The 17672-nt window shown below is 44.2% G+C and overlaps 1 protein-coding gene across 4 annotated transcripts in view; it reads right to left on the reverse strand.

Moving 5' to 3' along the window:
• Positions 1–8750: 8750 nt before the first annotated feature.
• FOXN3 (forkhead box N3) overlaps positions 8751–17672 on the reverse strand; it is a 422302-nt gene continuing 413380 nt past the window's right edge. For all 4 annotated transcript variants that reach the window (XM_081226912.1, XM_081226913.1, XM_081226914.1 and 1 more), the window contains one exon: positions 8751–15542. In XM_081226912.1, coding sequence (XP_081083038.1) covers positions 14993–15542 — 550 coding nt within the window. In that variant the 3' untranslated portion in view covers positions 8751–14992. The remainder of the gene's footprint in view (positions 15543–17672) is intronic.

Here is a 17672-nt window from a genome sequence, read left to right on the forward strand (position 1 = left end):
TACCTTACCCCAATTTCTGGTCTGGAAATGACACAACACCTGCTTTGGATCCCTGACTACATTGACTACAGAACCACTTTCCCACAGACTCATTCTACCTTTGCTTCACAGCTTGGCTGAGGATGAATATTAGGCAACTTTCTTATGGAAAAGAGACAGAGATGCAGCACTGGCTCAGGATCAAAGGAAAATTTGGGTGGACTGACATATCATTGCCAACCATCGGTTTAGTCAAATGAGGACATTAAAAACTAACATCTCCGGGCTTCCCTGGTGGCGCAGTGGCTAAGAGTCCGCCTGCTGATGCAGGGGACACGGGTTCGTGCCCCGGTCCGGGAAGATCCCACATGCCGTGGAGCGGCTGGGCCTGTGAGCCATGGCCACTGAGCCTGTGCATCCGGAGCCTGTGCTCTGCAACGGGAGAGGCCACAACAGTGAGAGGCCCGCGTACTGCAAAAAAACCCCAAAAAACTAACATCTCCATCTATGATCACCATAATTTTATAGAAGACAGGACATTCTAACACCAATAGAGCAGAAGAGATATAATCTTAGACTAAAGGATAGTCTTTTGAATGGAATAATTTGAACTTTTTGAAAAATTCCCTCCATCATTCAACTATTCTTATCTTGCCAACCACCAAGAACTTTGTCAGGAGCTGTTGCTGATTCACCAACCAGCAATCAGAACTGATGAACAAGGCCACCCTAGACAAGTTAAGTGACGTTCCCAAAGCTGGTAGAGATGGAATCAAAACTTCATTTCCTGCCTCACTGAGTAAGACACTCTCACAAAATAAACTGGGTGAACGTCAGTGAGTTCTCAGTTTTATTGATCGTCATATGGCAAAATATCATGACAGAGTTTAGCTTTTGATTTTAAATACTGTACAGATCATTGTAGACCAGCAAATAAGAGCTTCCAGCTATTCTGGTGGTCTCAAGTGGGGAGAAGTTATTCTCACTCCGGGTCCAAATTTCCCTTGAATGGAATGTGCCAAGTGAATTTACCAACCTATAAGTTCTTTTGAGAACACTGGGACATTGGAACCATCAAGTAGATAAAATGGGATGAGACTGAATTAAATAAAAATGTTTAAAGTATCCAAGTTGCAGTGACTGTCTTGGGGGTTCAGCGTAGAACAAGATCTGATGCCTGCTTTCATCCAAGGAGCTCCCCTCTAGGGGAGGGAGCTGACAGGTAGATGAAGAATCTTACTTTCGTGTGATGGAAGCCACCATACAGGCAGGACTTGGTGCTATGGGGACATGGGGAGAGAATCCTTTGACTTAGGTCTTAAAGGATTGACAGGGATTTTTCTGGAGGAAAGAGGTAGGGAGGGGGGAGAACATACATTCCAGGGAGAGAGAAAGAATATGAGGAAGCCCAAGCCAGGAAAGACCTGAGGAATTTGGAGGCTGGGGTCATCGAGGGTGGCCACAGTCCACGTGGGTAGAGGGGCTCAAGATTAAGTTGGAAATTTGGGCTGGGGCTCCTTTTGGAGGGCCACCTTGTGGGATTTGGCCATTCTCCTGCAGGCAATGAAGCCAAGTGTGAAGATCTGAAGCAGATGATACAATCAGAAGTGACTGGGAGGGACTTTCCCTGGCGGTCCAGTGGTTAGTACTCGGCGCTTCCACTGCAGGGGACACGGGTTCGATCCCTGGTGGGATAACTAAGATCCCACATGTCGTGAGGCACAACAACAACAAAAGAAGTGACTGGGAAAGATGATTCTCGTGGCTCTGAGGGAACGTGTGGTCAGGGGAGGCTCATGGTTATGGCTGACATCCAGATGAGAAGCAACGGAGCTTGACCAGGAGGGTGGTCATGAAGGTGGAGGACAAGGAACAAGCAAAGGTGAGTTTGAGGTGCAACTGACGAAATATGGTGCTGGATTCCCTGGAGGAGCTGCCAGAGCAGAAGGGATTCAGGATGACTTGGGGGCTCTTAGAGAGGTTGGTTTGGGATGGGTGGGTTGCGTTCTTGATAGCACCTTGTAAACACTAAGGACCAATTTCATGTGCAGCGTGTTTATGTTATTATTAAGTTATGAGTTCTTAGATATATGAAATGAGCTCCATCCTCAACGTGTAAGACTGTTAACTTAAGCATGAGTATAACCTCCTTCTGAATTTTCTTAATTAGCGCTTGAACTTTTCACTCCGAAGGGGCTAGTTATTGCCAATAAAGATGAGAAAATATTGAGTAGTTTCCCTGCCAATGGGTCAGGATGGGTTAGATGACATTTTCAGTCTGAAAGAAATGGTCTAGTAGAAAGGATTAAGCATCAAAAAGTCATGGCTTTTGTATTGTGTGACTAGAGCCCCTGATAATCAGTGTGCATGGCATGCCCCCTCTGAGCTCTGGGTGGAGTTTGCTGCCATGGTCCACCTGGGGGCAGGAGGCTGAACACATTGAAACTTCTCAGGTCTGTGGGTCCATGTTCAGTGAGTAAGAGTTTCAGGGAGAGGACTAGACTGATAATCAACTGAATGCTTCATGGATCTTTCTGCACATCCTTGTTCTCCCATAATGGTGGCAGGATTACTAAAATAAAGCAAGAGGATGCTGTGCCGCTTGGATTCTCCAATCTTCGCTCTTACAGCAATTTTGAGTGATGAAGGCTAGGTGGTGGGGAGAGAAAGCAGGGAGGGGGGAAGGGTGAGGTTGAATGCTTGCTTATAAATCGAGAACTTGAAGCATTGTGTGGAAGAGAAGGACACACCCAATTATTTTATCATAGAGCTGGTAACCAGTAGCAAGTATCAATTCAGTAAGAAATCATTCTCCCATGGGAGGGATGGCCATGTCTGCAAATGGCAAACAGGCTCTTATCTAATTCCTCACCAGCCAACAGACGTGAGAAGAGGAGAGATGAGAGGAAGAGGAAGACAAAAGCTGTATTGATCTTCACAACAAGTGTTTTTATGTCTTGAAAAGGCCACCCACTACTGAGAAGTTTGGGGAACAATATACCACCCGCCAGTGAGATACCCATTACTTGATACAGCTGCATTTTTAGAGGTGATCATATTTGAAGGTAGGAACCAGATTTTTCGTCTTCATTCCCAGAGCCATCAGGATTGGCAAAAAGTTGCTGAAAAACACGGGTGGGTTGACTATGACTGTGAAGGAGAGAATCTATTTTAAAATTTCCTTAATCTATTTCTTCTTTAATTTCTTCTCTATTCTTTCATGTTTTGGTGTAGCCTTCTCAGACTACTGAAGTTCTGGATGCTTAACTATATATGCCATGCGGGATAGTGTCAAGTATTTAAAAAGAAATAGGTGCCAGAAGTAACCAAACTCAAGTTCTGAGTTTTGTTTTAAAGAGGAAGACCATTATTTTAGATGCATTTGACTATGTTTAGAGACTCACTACCGGCTAGATATGGCAGTGCTCTAAATGGGCTTGCACATGGAGTGAAGAAATGCCACTCAGCATTATGCTGAGACTTCTTGATTGTAAACAGGAGGAGACTGTCTGCAAACTTCAGATCTATAGTCTCAATGCTGTCCTTGGGCAAAATTCTGGGACGGATTATTACAAGAATGGTTTGTAAGCTCTTGGCAAGGAAGCCAACTTGAGCTCGCTAAGATATAGTAAGTGAACGGATGGATGAAGATGTGGATGAATAAATTGTGGCTGCTTTTCATATGAGGGGTATATTCCTTAAAATCTCACATTATTTAATATATGCATAAATCAAGACTAATTCCCCCCATAGGAATAAAGTAGGATTTACATTATTTCAAGGTTTGTACATTAAGTGAAACAATTTTTCTCCGTTGCCTTATTTCAAATTTGCATAATTCACATTAGCATAGAGTAGGACTTTATTTCCCTTTTTATAAAGGAAGACTATGGACTTATACTTGGAGATCAAGGGTGTACTTGACAAACTTTTGACTGGATGGAGACATGTAGGCTTCATATATCTTCATAAAGCCAGGTATACATATAACTAGTTGAATGATTTCCCTCTAAGGGGGATGATTGAAATGAAAGTTGACTTACAAGGGGGTCTCCAGAACCATGCTACATGGCTCCAGCTTTGTCCTAATCAGCAAACAAAAGACATTTTCAAATTTGTGATCCAATGACGCCTGGAGGGAAAGCAAGTTTTTCCGATGGACCCTCATACCCCCACCCCACTGCTAATCTCAATTGGCCTTGAACAATGGACCAAATCTAAGGAGGTGACATTTAATAGAGATAAATATAAAGTCCAGCACTTTGATCCAAAATGAACATCTGGAGAAGCACACTAACAGCTGGGACTTAGTTGTTTTAGTTAATAGCAAGTTCAACGTGAATCTGCGGTGTGATACTGACTTCTGAAAAAAAAAAAGAGTTTAGCCTTTGGTTACATTAATAGAGGATCTAGAATGAAGAAAGTGATAGTTTCTCATCATCAAACTGTACTCAGTTCTGACTACAAACTGGAACATGTCCAGAAGAGAGAAAGAATAGACAGAACTTGGAATATTTATTCTGGAAAAGACTTTGGGAAGAAATTATTCAAACATATAAATGGTTGCCATGTAGAAGATGAGTTAGGTTTGCATCTTTGTGGCTTTCCAGGCTAGTCCATGGAACTTCAGCCAAACGTTTTAGGGGGTGGAATTTGTCTCAATATAAGGACAATTAGAGTGTCTGAAGAAAAGAGAACCATCTGGGGACAGCTGATGTGTTTGGTCATCATGGCACCATTTAATGGCTAATCAGGAACACTGCTAGAAAAGAGACTATGACTCTCATTTCTTTTTCCTCAACTCTTGAAGAGTCAGTCACAGATGATTCAGAAAGAAGAAAATAAATGGCCAGTAAATGATGGGAAATCATGTAACTTTGCTAGTAAGTAAACGAAAACTCAAACAGTAATTAATTGTCAATTAAACCTCAATTTTAAAAAAACAGCAATAAAATACTACTTTTGTCTGGTAGCAAAAATTAAAGAGAAAAATAAATTCCAATGTTGGTAAGGGTGCAATGAAATTGGGGTTTTCATTCATTGCTGTTGGCACTGATGCCTTTTGGAAAGCCTGTATATAAAGCGCTGTAACATTGATAATACTTTTGTTCCAATAGTCCAACAGGCTATCCAACCAAAAGACAAGTTGAAACTATGCAAATAGCCACTTACCTGAAGATCTTCATTGTGGTATTACTTAAAATAGAAAGAAACTGTAAGCAATTTAAACAATGAAAAGGAAGGTAACAGTTGAAGATGACAGGCCACCTACTCAATAGAGTGTTATATATCATTTACAAAGAGAGTCATTTTCACTACAGCTGTAGGCAAAATGCATAGGACATGATATTAAGTGTGTATGTGTGGGGAATTGTCAGCTACGAAATTCTAGAGATGTGATGATTATAATTATATACCAAATAGATGGATATAGCAAAAGATAAGAAGGAAAATTTCCTCTTGAGTCCAGGTCTGCCATTAGACAGCTGTGTCATCTTGGGTAAATCCCTTAACTTTTTTGTGCTTCAGCTGCCAGGTCTATAAAACAGGGTGTTAGGACTCAACGGTCCCCAATGTCCCTTCCAGTTTTATGATGTGACTAGAATGGACCCATTTAATGAAGAAACCACATCCCAGTAGGATTAAGACATCAGCCACTGTTTTGTTTTCAGACTTCCCTCATCATACAGTGCTTCATCCATATTACATATTTTTAGAAATCAGTTTTGAGATGAGTAACAGATGAGAAAAAATAGAATTCCTTGATTCTTCTCAAATAAATTGCTGCATTTTGAAGGAGATTTAGCCATATGTTCTGTAAGTACTTTACTATGGAGTAACATAAAACATTAGGAAACTTTATCCCAAAATGCCCCAGAATGATTGCAACTCAAGATGCTGTTGTTTGAGTATTATTTAAAGCACTGTTCTGGGTTTATTGACACGAAACAAAGGGAAGAGGTGGATGTTCAATAAGCTGATTTATTCACTTATATTTGAGTCTTTTAAAAAATGGTCCTCTAGGTGGTCACAAAGCACCGAGCTGATCTCCCTGTGCTATGCGGCTGCTTCACTTCGTTATAAAGCAGAAACTAACACACCATTGTAAAGCAATTATACTCCAATAAAGATGTTAAAAAAAAAAAGCGGTCCTTACCAAGTTCCTGAACCCCTGGTTTTGTATCCCAATCGATTTTAAAATGGTCAAAACACATTTATGTTTGTGTACTTACAAGACCATTTGATTCCTAGGGGATCTGAGAAGCAGGGTGACAGACATGAGCTTTCAAGGGATAAACAAAAGCCTCCTAGTCATGCCAGACTCCCTCTGAAATTGCCCTCATCTGTTCAGAACTTTCTAGAAGGATGGTGACTTCTTAGTTCAGAACACTTCCTTTCACCAGGCAGAGCAGTCAAGAGGCGAAGAGAAACTGGTCAGGGTAGCAGCACCACTCACCTTCACTCATCCCACCAGGGCAGCATCAACACGCCAAATGGCCTTTGTGGTCCGTGAGGTACTGGGGCGCGGGTGGTGGGTGGGTCGTTTCACTGCTCTGAGGATTCATACAACTCTGCAGACAGTGTTGTCTTATCTTTTCAGAAAATATTCCATTTTCAATTGTCCAGGAAGAATTTTTAAGTAGCAGAGAGAGCCCACATCTAGATTACCCAAACATTAGAGGACAGCTTGCATTTTACTTAAATATGCAAATGAGGCATCTATCCAGCACATAATTACATCCTCAAGGCAGAGTCCAGAATCTCGTAGTTTGCTCAAAGGAAACACGAAACATTAGATATACAGTTCCGCAGCCAAATGCACGGCACAGATCGCAAATGCTGCTATTAAACCACGGAATAAAAGTCACTTATGAGTGTGAGCTTTATTAGTACTTTTGATGTCCTCTTTCTTTGCATTTATACCAGGCTGCTTTTAATAAAATGAAGACACTGGTCATTCCTTTGTTTACTTCTTTTGGAGGAACTGGAGAGTGAGTTGAAGAGGGAGGCTGTGGCCCCATTTTGATGAGCGCAGAGGACACAGAGAGGCACATGAATACAAGGTAAGGAAGTAAAGCTGCTTGAACACACGTAGAAGCAGCTCAGAGACATGCGAGTGCTGTCCTTTCAAATCAGTCACCTGACAATACTCTGAACTTATTTCAACAAGGTCACCACTGCTTAACCCTTGGGAAGCGCTGCTCCAGAAAGACTGGCCCCAACCCCTCTGGGGCATCATCAAAGCACCTGAGCATATGCCTTCCCAGCAACTCAGCTCCTCTTCCATTAGCTTTCAAGTCCCTTCCACACTGGCTCACCTTGTCACTGTGGCCCTTCAGTCACTGGGATAGAGTGGGTGCTAAAGGAATGCTTCTTGAATTAGAAAAGAACAAAAATAATGTGCAATACCTAATACGGTGAATTTGACTTTGGTGGCAGTTTTACTCTATTGTCATGCAGTAATTTCAATTCCACCTTTTCCACCTGTCTCCTTTCCCATTTATACCGTCTTATAGCCCAGAGGCCCCCTACTGTGGTCTTCACTACAGGTAACGAACAACTATCAGATGTTTTCCCTCTCTTCTGTGGAATGGTCAATGTCCCCCGGAGGTCAGATCAGAATTTTGAAGGTGTTATCATCTTGACAGAGTTCCCTCAGATCTTCTGATAATCTAACTGGCTGTCTTGTCTTCAGACACCTTGAGAATCACTTATGAAATATGTTTGATATGGGCTTTTTATGGTGGGTGGCCACACTTTATATTTGGTATTGTCATACCCAACTTGGTCAACTACCCGATTCATCAGATTTGACCCAAATGACTTTCTGATATTCCTCCCAATCAATTCCCCTGAAATACTGAAGATCTGTCAACGAGGAGGGAGCACCACAGCTTTGAAGGTGATCCCAACAGTGCAAATGGACATGGCTGCAACCCTGGCAAACATACTGTATCCTGGAGCGACCACTCTGAGAAGCCTTGCTGGGAATCCATTCCAGCAGGCCCAGTAGAAGTGATTTTGCAGTAGCACCTTGACCACAGGAGGTACAGCCTGGGCACCTAGAAGACACTCGTGAGTATGGGGGTCCAGCAGAAGGGTATCGGTGGAGACCAGGTCTAAGAGTGTTGCTGCTGCTACTGTGAGATCTACAGATGGTCATAGTACACTAGAACAACCATCACAAAAGGAACCAGAACTCTGAAAGAACATCCCTTCTACTCCTCCAGCAGGGTGACTGGTGCCCTGGGACCTATTACTTGTCCCAACCACTCCTCTCCCAACCAGCTCCTTCGTGCCTCTTAGGGCATGTGTGTGGCCCTTGAGGGGTGATGGATTAAATCCTGGAAGGTCAGAGTCTCAGGGTTAGGAAAGTTATCCTAAGAAGCCCTCGGGACCTGGGATAGGCTGGCAGGCTCCAGCCCCATTGTATAATTTTAGTATATTGTTTGACAATTTCCAAATGAAAGGCACAATCTTTCTTAACCACAAGCTCTAAGGTTTGTGGCAGGAGGCCTGCTGTCCAACAATTCTTCAGGTCAGACTTGGAATTCTCCCGGGTTCCACCCGCCCTTAGGCTGTGAATCTGTGTATTTGCAAAAGGTGTGTGATTTTCTACTGAAAAAGCAGCATGCATGAGGATAGGCACAGATAAGTACAGTGGAGACTCTAACATCAGACCGTAAAAAACAGAACACATACCCTAGTGCAGGTAAGAAATATAAATGATTTTACTGCTCAGCATTTGCATATGGAGACGCAGTGCACACAATACCACGTGGCATTTTTCTTCAATTGATGCAACTCAGTAATTTTTATTGCAACTGGAAGACAATACATCACAGAAACTTTATGGTAGGTCTGGGGAAAAGTGTTATTTACAATAAATGATGAAATAGTTTGTCTTTGGCAATATGATTACATATGAAGAATGCGAAATGCAAGTATGGATGCCTCCAAAGCAACACCATCAGGTCCCTAAACTTAGGCGGATTGTGCCTGCTTCCACACTGCTCCTCTAGGTAACACAAACGCAACTGAACATCACTGTCTCCTCTATGGTTCTCCCTTTCTATTCATGATATTGGCAGTTTCATACAGAAAAAAAAAATACCGAAAAAAATTGGCTTTTGAAACCTTATTACTCTAGTAAATGAATTTGGCCATCAAGGTCTATTGGCCAGAGGTCACATGACCCTAAGTATTGAGAGTAAACCTCTTGTCTTCTGATTGCTTTATCACTGTTACTTATTTTTCTGTAAAACAAAAGCAGAACTCAGAAATGTTACAGAATCAGAGTATCAAAAAATGTACAAGTGTATAATGCTTCCCAGACACACACGGATACTTGTTTCTTCCACATTGTTACCATGGCAGTATAAGTAGTGAGTGTGAATGACAGCAGGAAACTGGTTACTGAATCAGCTGTGAGCGTCGATGTCTCAACATACATACTCAAGAAATGCTGAACGTTTAAATAACTGAAATTGTGCTAAGAGTTTCATCTAAAAAAAAAAGGGAGGGGTTGGGAACTCAGGCCACAGTCATGAAAGGATGAAAGACAATTTCTAGGTTTGATAGACTCACCATATCGAAGCCTTTGAGAATCCAATATGGAACATTAACTCTTTGCAAAAAGTAGGGAAGGCTGTTCTCAACTTTTGCAAATGAAATACAGTGGAAAACACTGTTGCATCTATTCCAAATAAATAGTCTTGATTTCAACACTAACAAAACGAACAGGAAGGGTACTTGTGAGCATGGTCACAGTAAGTCAGAAGTGATCTTTCACCCAAGTCTGATTTCAAAAGTAGGACAGACAGCAAAATGCAGCACCATAGACACATTGGTTTCGGCTGTTAAAAGATGGATCATTTTAAAAATCGGATTTTCCTTCCTTAATTTTTGGTCAGTGAAGCTAGCACTTGTTTGCTGAACTGTGGAAGAATTGCAAGGTCACACGCTATATTCATGATAAAGCAACGGAGCTGATGAGTCTGTGCTTAATTCAAGAATAACCAGTAGGGGAGAGAGAGAGAGAACAGGAGTTTACCACCATCACTGGCTCTCTCTCAAAGGAAGAGGGGTTGACAGATGAATTCACAAAGGCAGGCGGGACTATACAGAACACTGAATGCCATGTGTAAATCCTCATGGGATTCCAGAAGGGGGAACACCACACAACGTATATACTTTGATTTACACATTCCGTTACAAAGAAAAGAAAAAAAAGACACCATTACAACTTTGTAACTGTGTTAACTGCAATATAAACCAAAGTCCCGAGTTTTAGCAGGTAACTAAAAAGAGGGTTATCACTTAGGTTATATAGCAAAAGTGTTGATGTATATTATATATAGTAGTATAAATAATAAAAAAGTATTATTTAAATTAGATCACAGTGCTGCATTATGTGCATAACAGTGTTTGATATAGTATTCGAGCTGGGACCTACGACACAAAGGATTTAACTGTCAACACTGGTTAAGTCACAATCAAGAGGGGACATGGAGTTCAAATGCGTTCTTTTGGTGGCAAAAAAAAAAAAATCCTGAAGATGAAAGAAAAATACTCCTCTACAGAAACATAAAAAAGAAAAAGGCAACATCTGGGCAGCTGTGATCCACCAGAAAGAAACGAGTCCCAACCTGAATCAAGTTTAAAAGGGAAAGAGAAGTCACATTGAGTTGAATCCAATCCCATATGGAAAACCCTCCCATGTAGGTCACTTGTACATAACTCTGATTCCTCCTCCGAGAGCCCTTTGATGACAGAGGCCAAGGGCCCACACACGTGGAGTGGCGGTCACTGAAAGGAGGAACTGGTAGCGCTTGGTGCCCAGCAGTCCTGCCGCGTCCCAGGACTGAGTTGGGCACAAAAGCCATCCGGACGGTTTTCCCTCTACAAAGCCCACAGCCTGAAGCCGTCCCAGGTGAGACCACCTTTCAGTGCGATGGCCTTCTCCAGTGGCCCCGTGGTATTCACAGCCATGCCTAGCAAGGGCTAGACACGCTGAAAATCAGCTCTTAGGAAAAGCCTCCCACACATGCCTTCTAAAAACTCAGCCCCAAGACTAAAACCTGCTACAGTTGTCTTGGCCAGGGTTTTCTCACACCACCATCTCGATGTGGGTTGGGTTCATTTTAGTTTCAGATAGACAGTTTTACCAAAGAACTCTTGAACGTATATATACTGCTTAGAGAGGGGGAAGGGAAGTAGGAGCTTAGGGTATATCATAAGGCTGGGGAAAATCTATGATGCAAACCTTTTCCACATAATACTAGGTAAAGATAAAAGACAACGGTAGAAGCATAAAAATAACTGTCTACGTGTATATCATTTAAGAAAAAAGAGCTTACGATCTCTTTCTCTTAAATGTGTCCGAGGACCAACAGCAAGTAACTGTAGATGTCATGGTGCCGACGGATGTGTTCACGTTTGTTTTCCAAAAGCATCTTCAAATATTGCTATAGTTCCCCATTTTCCCCTCCCCCCTGCCCCACGTAAGTATGTGAGATACTGGAATGACACGTGAAACGCCACTTCTCCCGGCAGGAGAAATGAAAGCAAAAACACCAAACCCCTTGAACGGTGCTCAGGCAATTGTTGTCAGACTAATGCATACATAGGCTAGTTTGGAAGCTAAAAGAACACCTGACGTTTGAGAAGAAATGCCAAGACTAAAGTGATTACACTTGAGCAAAATATTCTTTCACAAATAGGCTTGTGCTTAAATTCTCTACTGCTCTTGGAGGAGGGGGTGAGAGAGGGTGCCTCCTGCCCCTTGGCTTGGCAAGGACATGGACAACCTCATTCTGCAATGAATTCACTACAAACGGCCACATACACATCGATACTTTTTTTTTTCTCAACAATCAAAATACAAAGTTAAACACAATTGAGCCATTGTTTTGGTTATGCATAATGTGTATGCCTCCAAAAACAGAAGAAAAATAGAAAAAAGTACCCTCACTAAAGTTTCCCCTAGGTCTCCCAGCGGCTCCTACGTAGGGACTGAGGGAGACTCAGGAAAAATAACACTTAGAAAGCTGCCCGATGAGGTATTTATGCAAAAAGAGTGGTTCTGGAGTTAAGAACACACTTTTATAAGATATTTATCTATTTCTCAAAGAGATCAGAAAAGTAAATCACACACATTGCATTTTATTATTTTCTAAAAGAGGCCTTTGCTCCTTTAGAAAAAGGAAATGAGGGGAGACAGCCCACGGTGGGGTTTGAAGTGGAAGAAATCCCCTGCCAGAAACAGTCCTGGATGTTTACCTCGGTCTTTCAGGAGGGAAGTCTGAATTTGACCTTGGGGGTGGGGTGAGCGTGGGAGACTGAGGTGGGCTCAGTCAGGTGACAACACAAAAAGTGTCGCCCAGGTTCCACAGCTGTGGATGGCTTTCGGGGTGTCAGATGTTTGGGGAGACAGAGGGAACGGAGCACTTCAAAAAGACATCCTTATTCCCATCGACACCCTGAACAAGTACGCTGCAAGTTTTCAGGTTCAGGTAATGAATCTGACCTGTGTAGGGGTGTAGATCTTTTTTTTTTTCCCCCTCAGGTTCTCTCATCAGCAACCCAGAGGAAGATAATGCACCAGTTAATTTCCACCGTCCTGGCTGATGGAGCTTCTGACAGTGCCTGGTGCTGGCAGATGGGCTCCACAATGGCCCACCCTGTCCTATCTTAAAAATCAAGATCACCCCAGTTCCCTCCCTCTCCCTCACCATATCTTGAGCCATGGGAGTGGGCATTTTTGTTCATGTTTTAAAATTCCCTTCCATGTGGGTGGAAGATCAAATTCTTTTAGAGGGTTCTCTGGATCTCCCCAAATCATTTCTTTTAGGCAAAGATAACAGGAGTTTCTGGTCTGCGTGGCATCATCTGGTTGTCTAGATTCAGCGCTCACAATCTAGGTGGGCTTCATTCCAGGCTGGTTCGCGTGCCCAGGTGGTAGAGACGGCCAGCCCCTCCTTCCCACCATGAGATGGCGTCACGGGAAAACATCTGGGGCTGGTCCTTCCAACACCCGCGTCACTTCCTCCTTCACGTGTACCCTAACTCACACCCTCATCCAATAAGGCCCATTAGTGTGTTTCCCCTTCTCCTGGTGAATTTGCATAATTATTCACTGCCTTTTTCCTCGAAACCAAATCATGGTCATGGTTTTCTCAAGTCAGCGTCCCATAATTCTCTTGATTCTATCATACACACTCACTACTAAGTTTGCCCTCAAATTATTGCGTCATGGTAAACATGTACAGACAAAGAGAAAGGACACACTTTTCAACAGAGAATCAGAGGGGGTCGGGGCTGAAGTGCAGACAAGGCAGTGCAGAGCTCCACCATCCAGGCCCTACTAGAACATGAAGAGATTTTGTATTGCAGAGTAAGCTCCCCAACAGTCAGAATTTGTCCCTGAAGAAGGTTAAACCTTAAACACCTGCTTCAAAAAACAAAAACAAAATAACTGGAAAAAAGGGGGGAAAAAACAACGAAAAAAATTAAAGGAAAGGAAAATAAAAGGAAAAAAAGAAGAAAACCAAAAGAACCTCTAAGCCTAAGGGCTTAAAAATTAGAGGCATAGCCTTTTCTCTATTTTCTATATTTATATGAAAATAATTCATGCTTCATGCTAAATACATTGTTTACCTTACAAGAACTTTATTTTTGAATAAAAAAAGTTTGTGTTTTTGTGATTTTTTTTCTTTTTTTTTCTTTTTTCAAAGGAATTCCATGCATTGTGGATCAGAAATTTCTGCTGGCTACACTGGCTGAATGTGGAAATCATTGATTTTCGCAAAGATGAATCTTGACTGACATTAATTGCAAACTCCATTTTGAGGGCAGTATAGGAATTTGTTTTCCTTTCTTTTTTGCCATGTTTTACTTTAGTTTGTCCATCAATGTGCCTTGCATCTTTTAAAAATACACCACAATACTAATGGCAGGTTCTGTAGCTTTTTGTTTTGTTTTGTTTTCACTTGGATCAAATGGTTTTGACAGACAGAAAAAGATTTGTACCATGATTTCCTTTGTTAACAGCTACTGTAATTTTTTGGAACTTGATTCTCACTTGGGCAGTTAAGAAGACATAGCTTGTTTTTTGCATCAGTTTTTTCTTTTTCTCTCCTGTGTGTGTGTGTGTGTGGTGTGTCTGTGTGTGTGTGTGCATGCGCATGTGTGCAGGACCAACCTTCAGGCTTATGGCTTGTGGAACCTTCTCTTCATTTAATGTAGAACAGAATTCAATGATTAGCAACATCACTAAAAACTGACCCAGTTTCTTCTCATGAGTCACTGACACCTGTTGAACATGAATGGTCCAGTGTCCACCCCGGAAGATGCTACTAGGCTTCACGGTTAAGAAGCACAGAGGACTGGTGACCGCCTCCCCACCCCTGCGTCGCACGCTTGGGGCAATGCCAAGGGTTTTCCTGGCACAGTTTGATGCCCAGCGCCACGAGCTTGGGTCTGCTCCTAGGGGGACCAGGGGTCCTTCCTTCTCCTCGGTTGCCTTATGTGCATTCACTCAGCAAACCCGACTGGGTGCACATCCTGACCTTTTAAACCTAAAGGTTGGGCCTGATCGATGGTTACTTTGCACACGTGCCTTCTAAGCGCCAGATGTGTATCCCCGTGGCATTATCGTTGCCATCCCTGTGGATTCAGCCACGGGTTTCTGACAAGCTGGAGGAAGCAATGGTAATTTTGGCTTTTTCGGTTTTGTCTTCAGGTAATGAAAAGCTTTTGTAAAACAGCTGAGTGTCAATATGAGTTCTATGGCTTCAATCTCCTTTAAACATAAAATTCTTAAGGGTCCAAAACAAAGGAGGGGGGCAAATTAAAAAAAAAGAAAGAAAGAAAGAAAACCAAACCAAAAAAAAAAAAAAAAGAAAAAAGAAAAAAGAATAATAAATTGCTGATATTGCCACAAATCATTAGAAATCTCCTGACATGCTGAAACCAAATGGCCGTAAGTTCAAAACAAATCAGTGACTTGTTTTTAATTTTTTGTGGTTTCCTTTTGTTCTTTCTGCCCCTTTGCCGTCCGATTGGTGATGTTATTCAAACAGGACCGAATCCCCGCCAAGTGCAGGAGCGACCCCGCCGCCTCTTTCATCTCCTCGTCATCGCTTTCGGGGGGCTTTTCCGTGCGTCTCTTTTTGAGGGGCAGCGTGTCGCTGGGGACCTTCCTTGCCTTGGCGAGGTGCTGGCGCTTCTTGTGCTGGGACGCGTAGCCGCTGTCCCCCAGAGCATCCTTGGCCTCCTTCGGGCTGCGTTTCCTGTCATCCTCCTCCGCCTCGCTGTGGCTCTCGTGGCTCTGGAAGCTGCCCTCGCTGCCCTCGCTGCCCTCCTGGCTCCCCTTGGTGGCAAACTCGTAGTGGTCGTCGGCCGAGGAGGAGGAGACGGAGTCGCTGGCGGGCGAGGTGCTCCTGGCGTTGGAGGACTTGGCACTGCTGTAGTTGTGATCCTCCTTGGGGTCTCCACTGACCACCGGGGAGCCACACGACGGCTCGCTCTCAGTCCGCATCCGGCAGCTGGTGAGGCCATTCCTGCGGGGCGGGGACAGCGGTGGGGAGAGGGGCGGGGAACGGGAGACAAGAGAGGACACGGATTAAACCCCTGCGACGAGACACCCAGCAGCCCACTGAGTTGCCACAGCAGACGCTTTGCCATCCAATCCGGCGATGTGCCAACAGGTGGGTCTGCTTTGAAGACAGGGTCCTAAATCCTGACACCTCCGTCTTCCCTGCTTATCTGCTATCATTGACATTTTCACTCAAGTTGTGCAGCTGAGACATCAAAACAACACTCTTTTGAAGTGACGGCGGTGGAAGCGCCATCTCTTCTATTAAACCATAAAAATCAAGCTGTGCTGCTTGGTTTCACATACCCATCAACACCGCGGAGGAGACACCACCGGGCGATGCTGGCTGGGTTACTTCAGAGAAAAAAGCCTGCTCTGTTCTAAAGCGGCTCTGGTAGGAGCCTTTTGTTAGAAGACTAAATCTGATGTTCACGAAAAAGAGGTACCTGCCATGTGGTGACAGCTACTCACTCCTGCGTCCCTTCCCTCATTCATTCATTCCACAAATATTCACTGCACACCTAATATAAATGCACGGCCTTAGGGAGGGTCCCGGGGGGAGGCATCCGAGGTGGAATCAAATCCAGACTGTCACAAAGATGTGCACAGATGAACAGAGAAGCAAGCCATGGTTAGATCACAGACGAGAGAGCAGTAAGCCACCATCTACTAAACTTACCACCTGCCAGGCGCCCTGCTGCATCTGCACAGATGACTGCATTTAACTCTATAAAGTGGTTATATTAGCATCCTTATTTTAAGGATGCTGGAAGTGAGGTCTGGAGATGTCTGGTAATTTACTTAAAGCCACATCGCTAATGAGTAGCAGAGTTGGGATGAGAACCAAAGTCTTAAGCTCGAGCTCTCTGTAACATCATCAGACCGACGCTCACTCTTTCCTGATTTCCCTATAACTAGGTCACCTGCTATGTATTTCCATCGGAACCCGGTAGCACCCATCACACCTCTGATCATGTGATCGTGTCCGTACGGCTGAGCAGTGAACTGGCCTCCCTTGTGCTTCCTTATTGGCAAAGTGGGTATAGTACCTGCCTCCTGCTCCACGGGGTTGTTGGGCTGAGGATGTGGACGAACGCCTGCCGGCACCTGGACCAGCGCCTGGCATAGCAGCAAGGACTGTGATGCTTATTCCTGGTTCGGCCATACACTCTGTGGAATGAGCACCAATCCTGTCTGCACGGCAGCTGTAGTTCTGATGGTGCCTGGCACACAGAAGGCGTTCATAAGAGGCAGTGATCAGAGGTGAAGACCCACAGGTGGGGGGGGTGTTACTTACAGCTGGAGGGGGCAGAGGGAGGGCACAAGGTTTGTGGAAGACATGGAACCTGGCCTTGGATGTGAGGGCCGGAGGCTCTGGGCAGGGAGGAGAATGTTCCACTGTACCATGTTGGCCCCATTTCCTGCAGACTCATCCACAGGTAATATATTTCTAGATCTTGGGAAGATGGGCACACTTTTCCTTCCTACACAGCCCCAACTGTAAGCACCCTACGTTCCCTCCATAGACAGCACTTCCCACCATCACTATGATCGTGTGGTGATGCCCAGTGTCGGTGGTTCCCACTAAAGAGTTAGCACCACAAGGCAGGGCCCAGTCATTGATCTGTCCTCAGGGGCTAACACTGTGCCAGGCACGGAGTGGACCCACAACACATACACTGAGCAAGTGTCGGAGCAGATGGGATTGTTTGGCAGAGAGTAGGAACTCTGGGGAGATGGCTGTGGGTCTCCACCAGCACGCCTTCCCAGACACTCCCCGAGGAAGCGGCCCTGGCAGAAAGGCTATGGGGTGGGCCCCCCCATGAGAGTCAGTCTGGAGCCCTTTCCCTTTCTCTCCTGCCACCCCTGTGGGCCTCGAGGCTCAGGGAGATCCTGCTGCAGGCCAAAGAGAAAGGAAGAGGCGAGGAGAGTCCTTGGTGTAAATGGTGTAGCAGGCATCTCCTTCCTTCCGGTGCTCCGTTAAATTTAAGCTGGTGGTGAGGAACACCCCGCCCCCGTCATGTGCACCAGCAAAATTCATGGGGGCCATTATCAAAATTCCATCCTTGCCAGAGGCCTTAAGATCATCACGATA

The sequence above is a fragment of the Mesoplodon bidens genome (assembly GCF_964165515.1).
Source record: "Mesoplodon bidens genome assembly, chromosome: 3".
NCBI lineage: Eukaryota > Metazoa > Chordata > Mammalia > Artiodactyla > Ziphiidae > Mesoplodon > Mesoplodon bidens.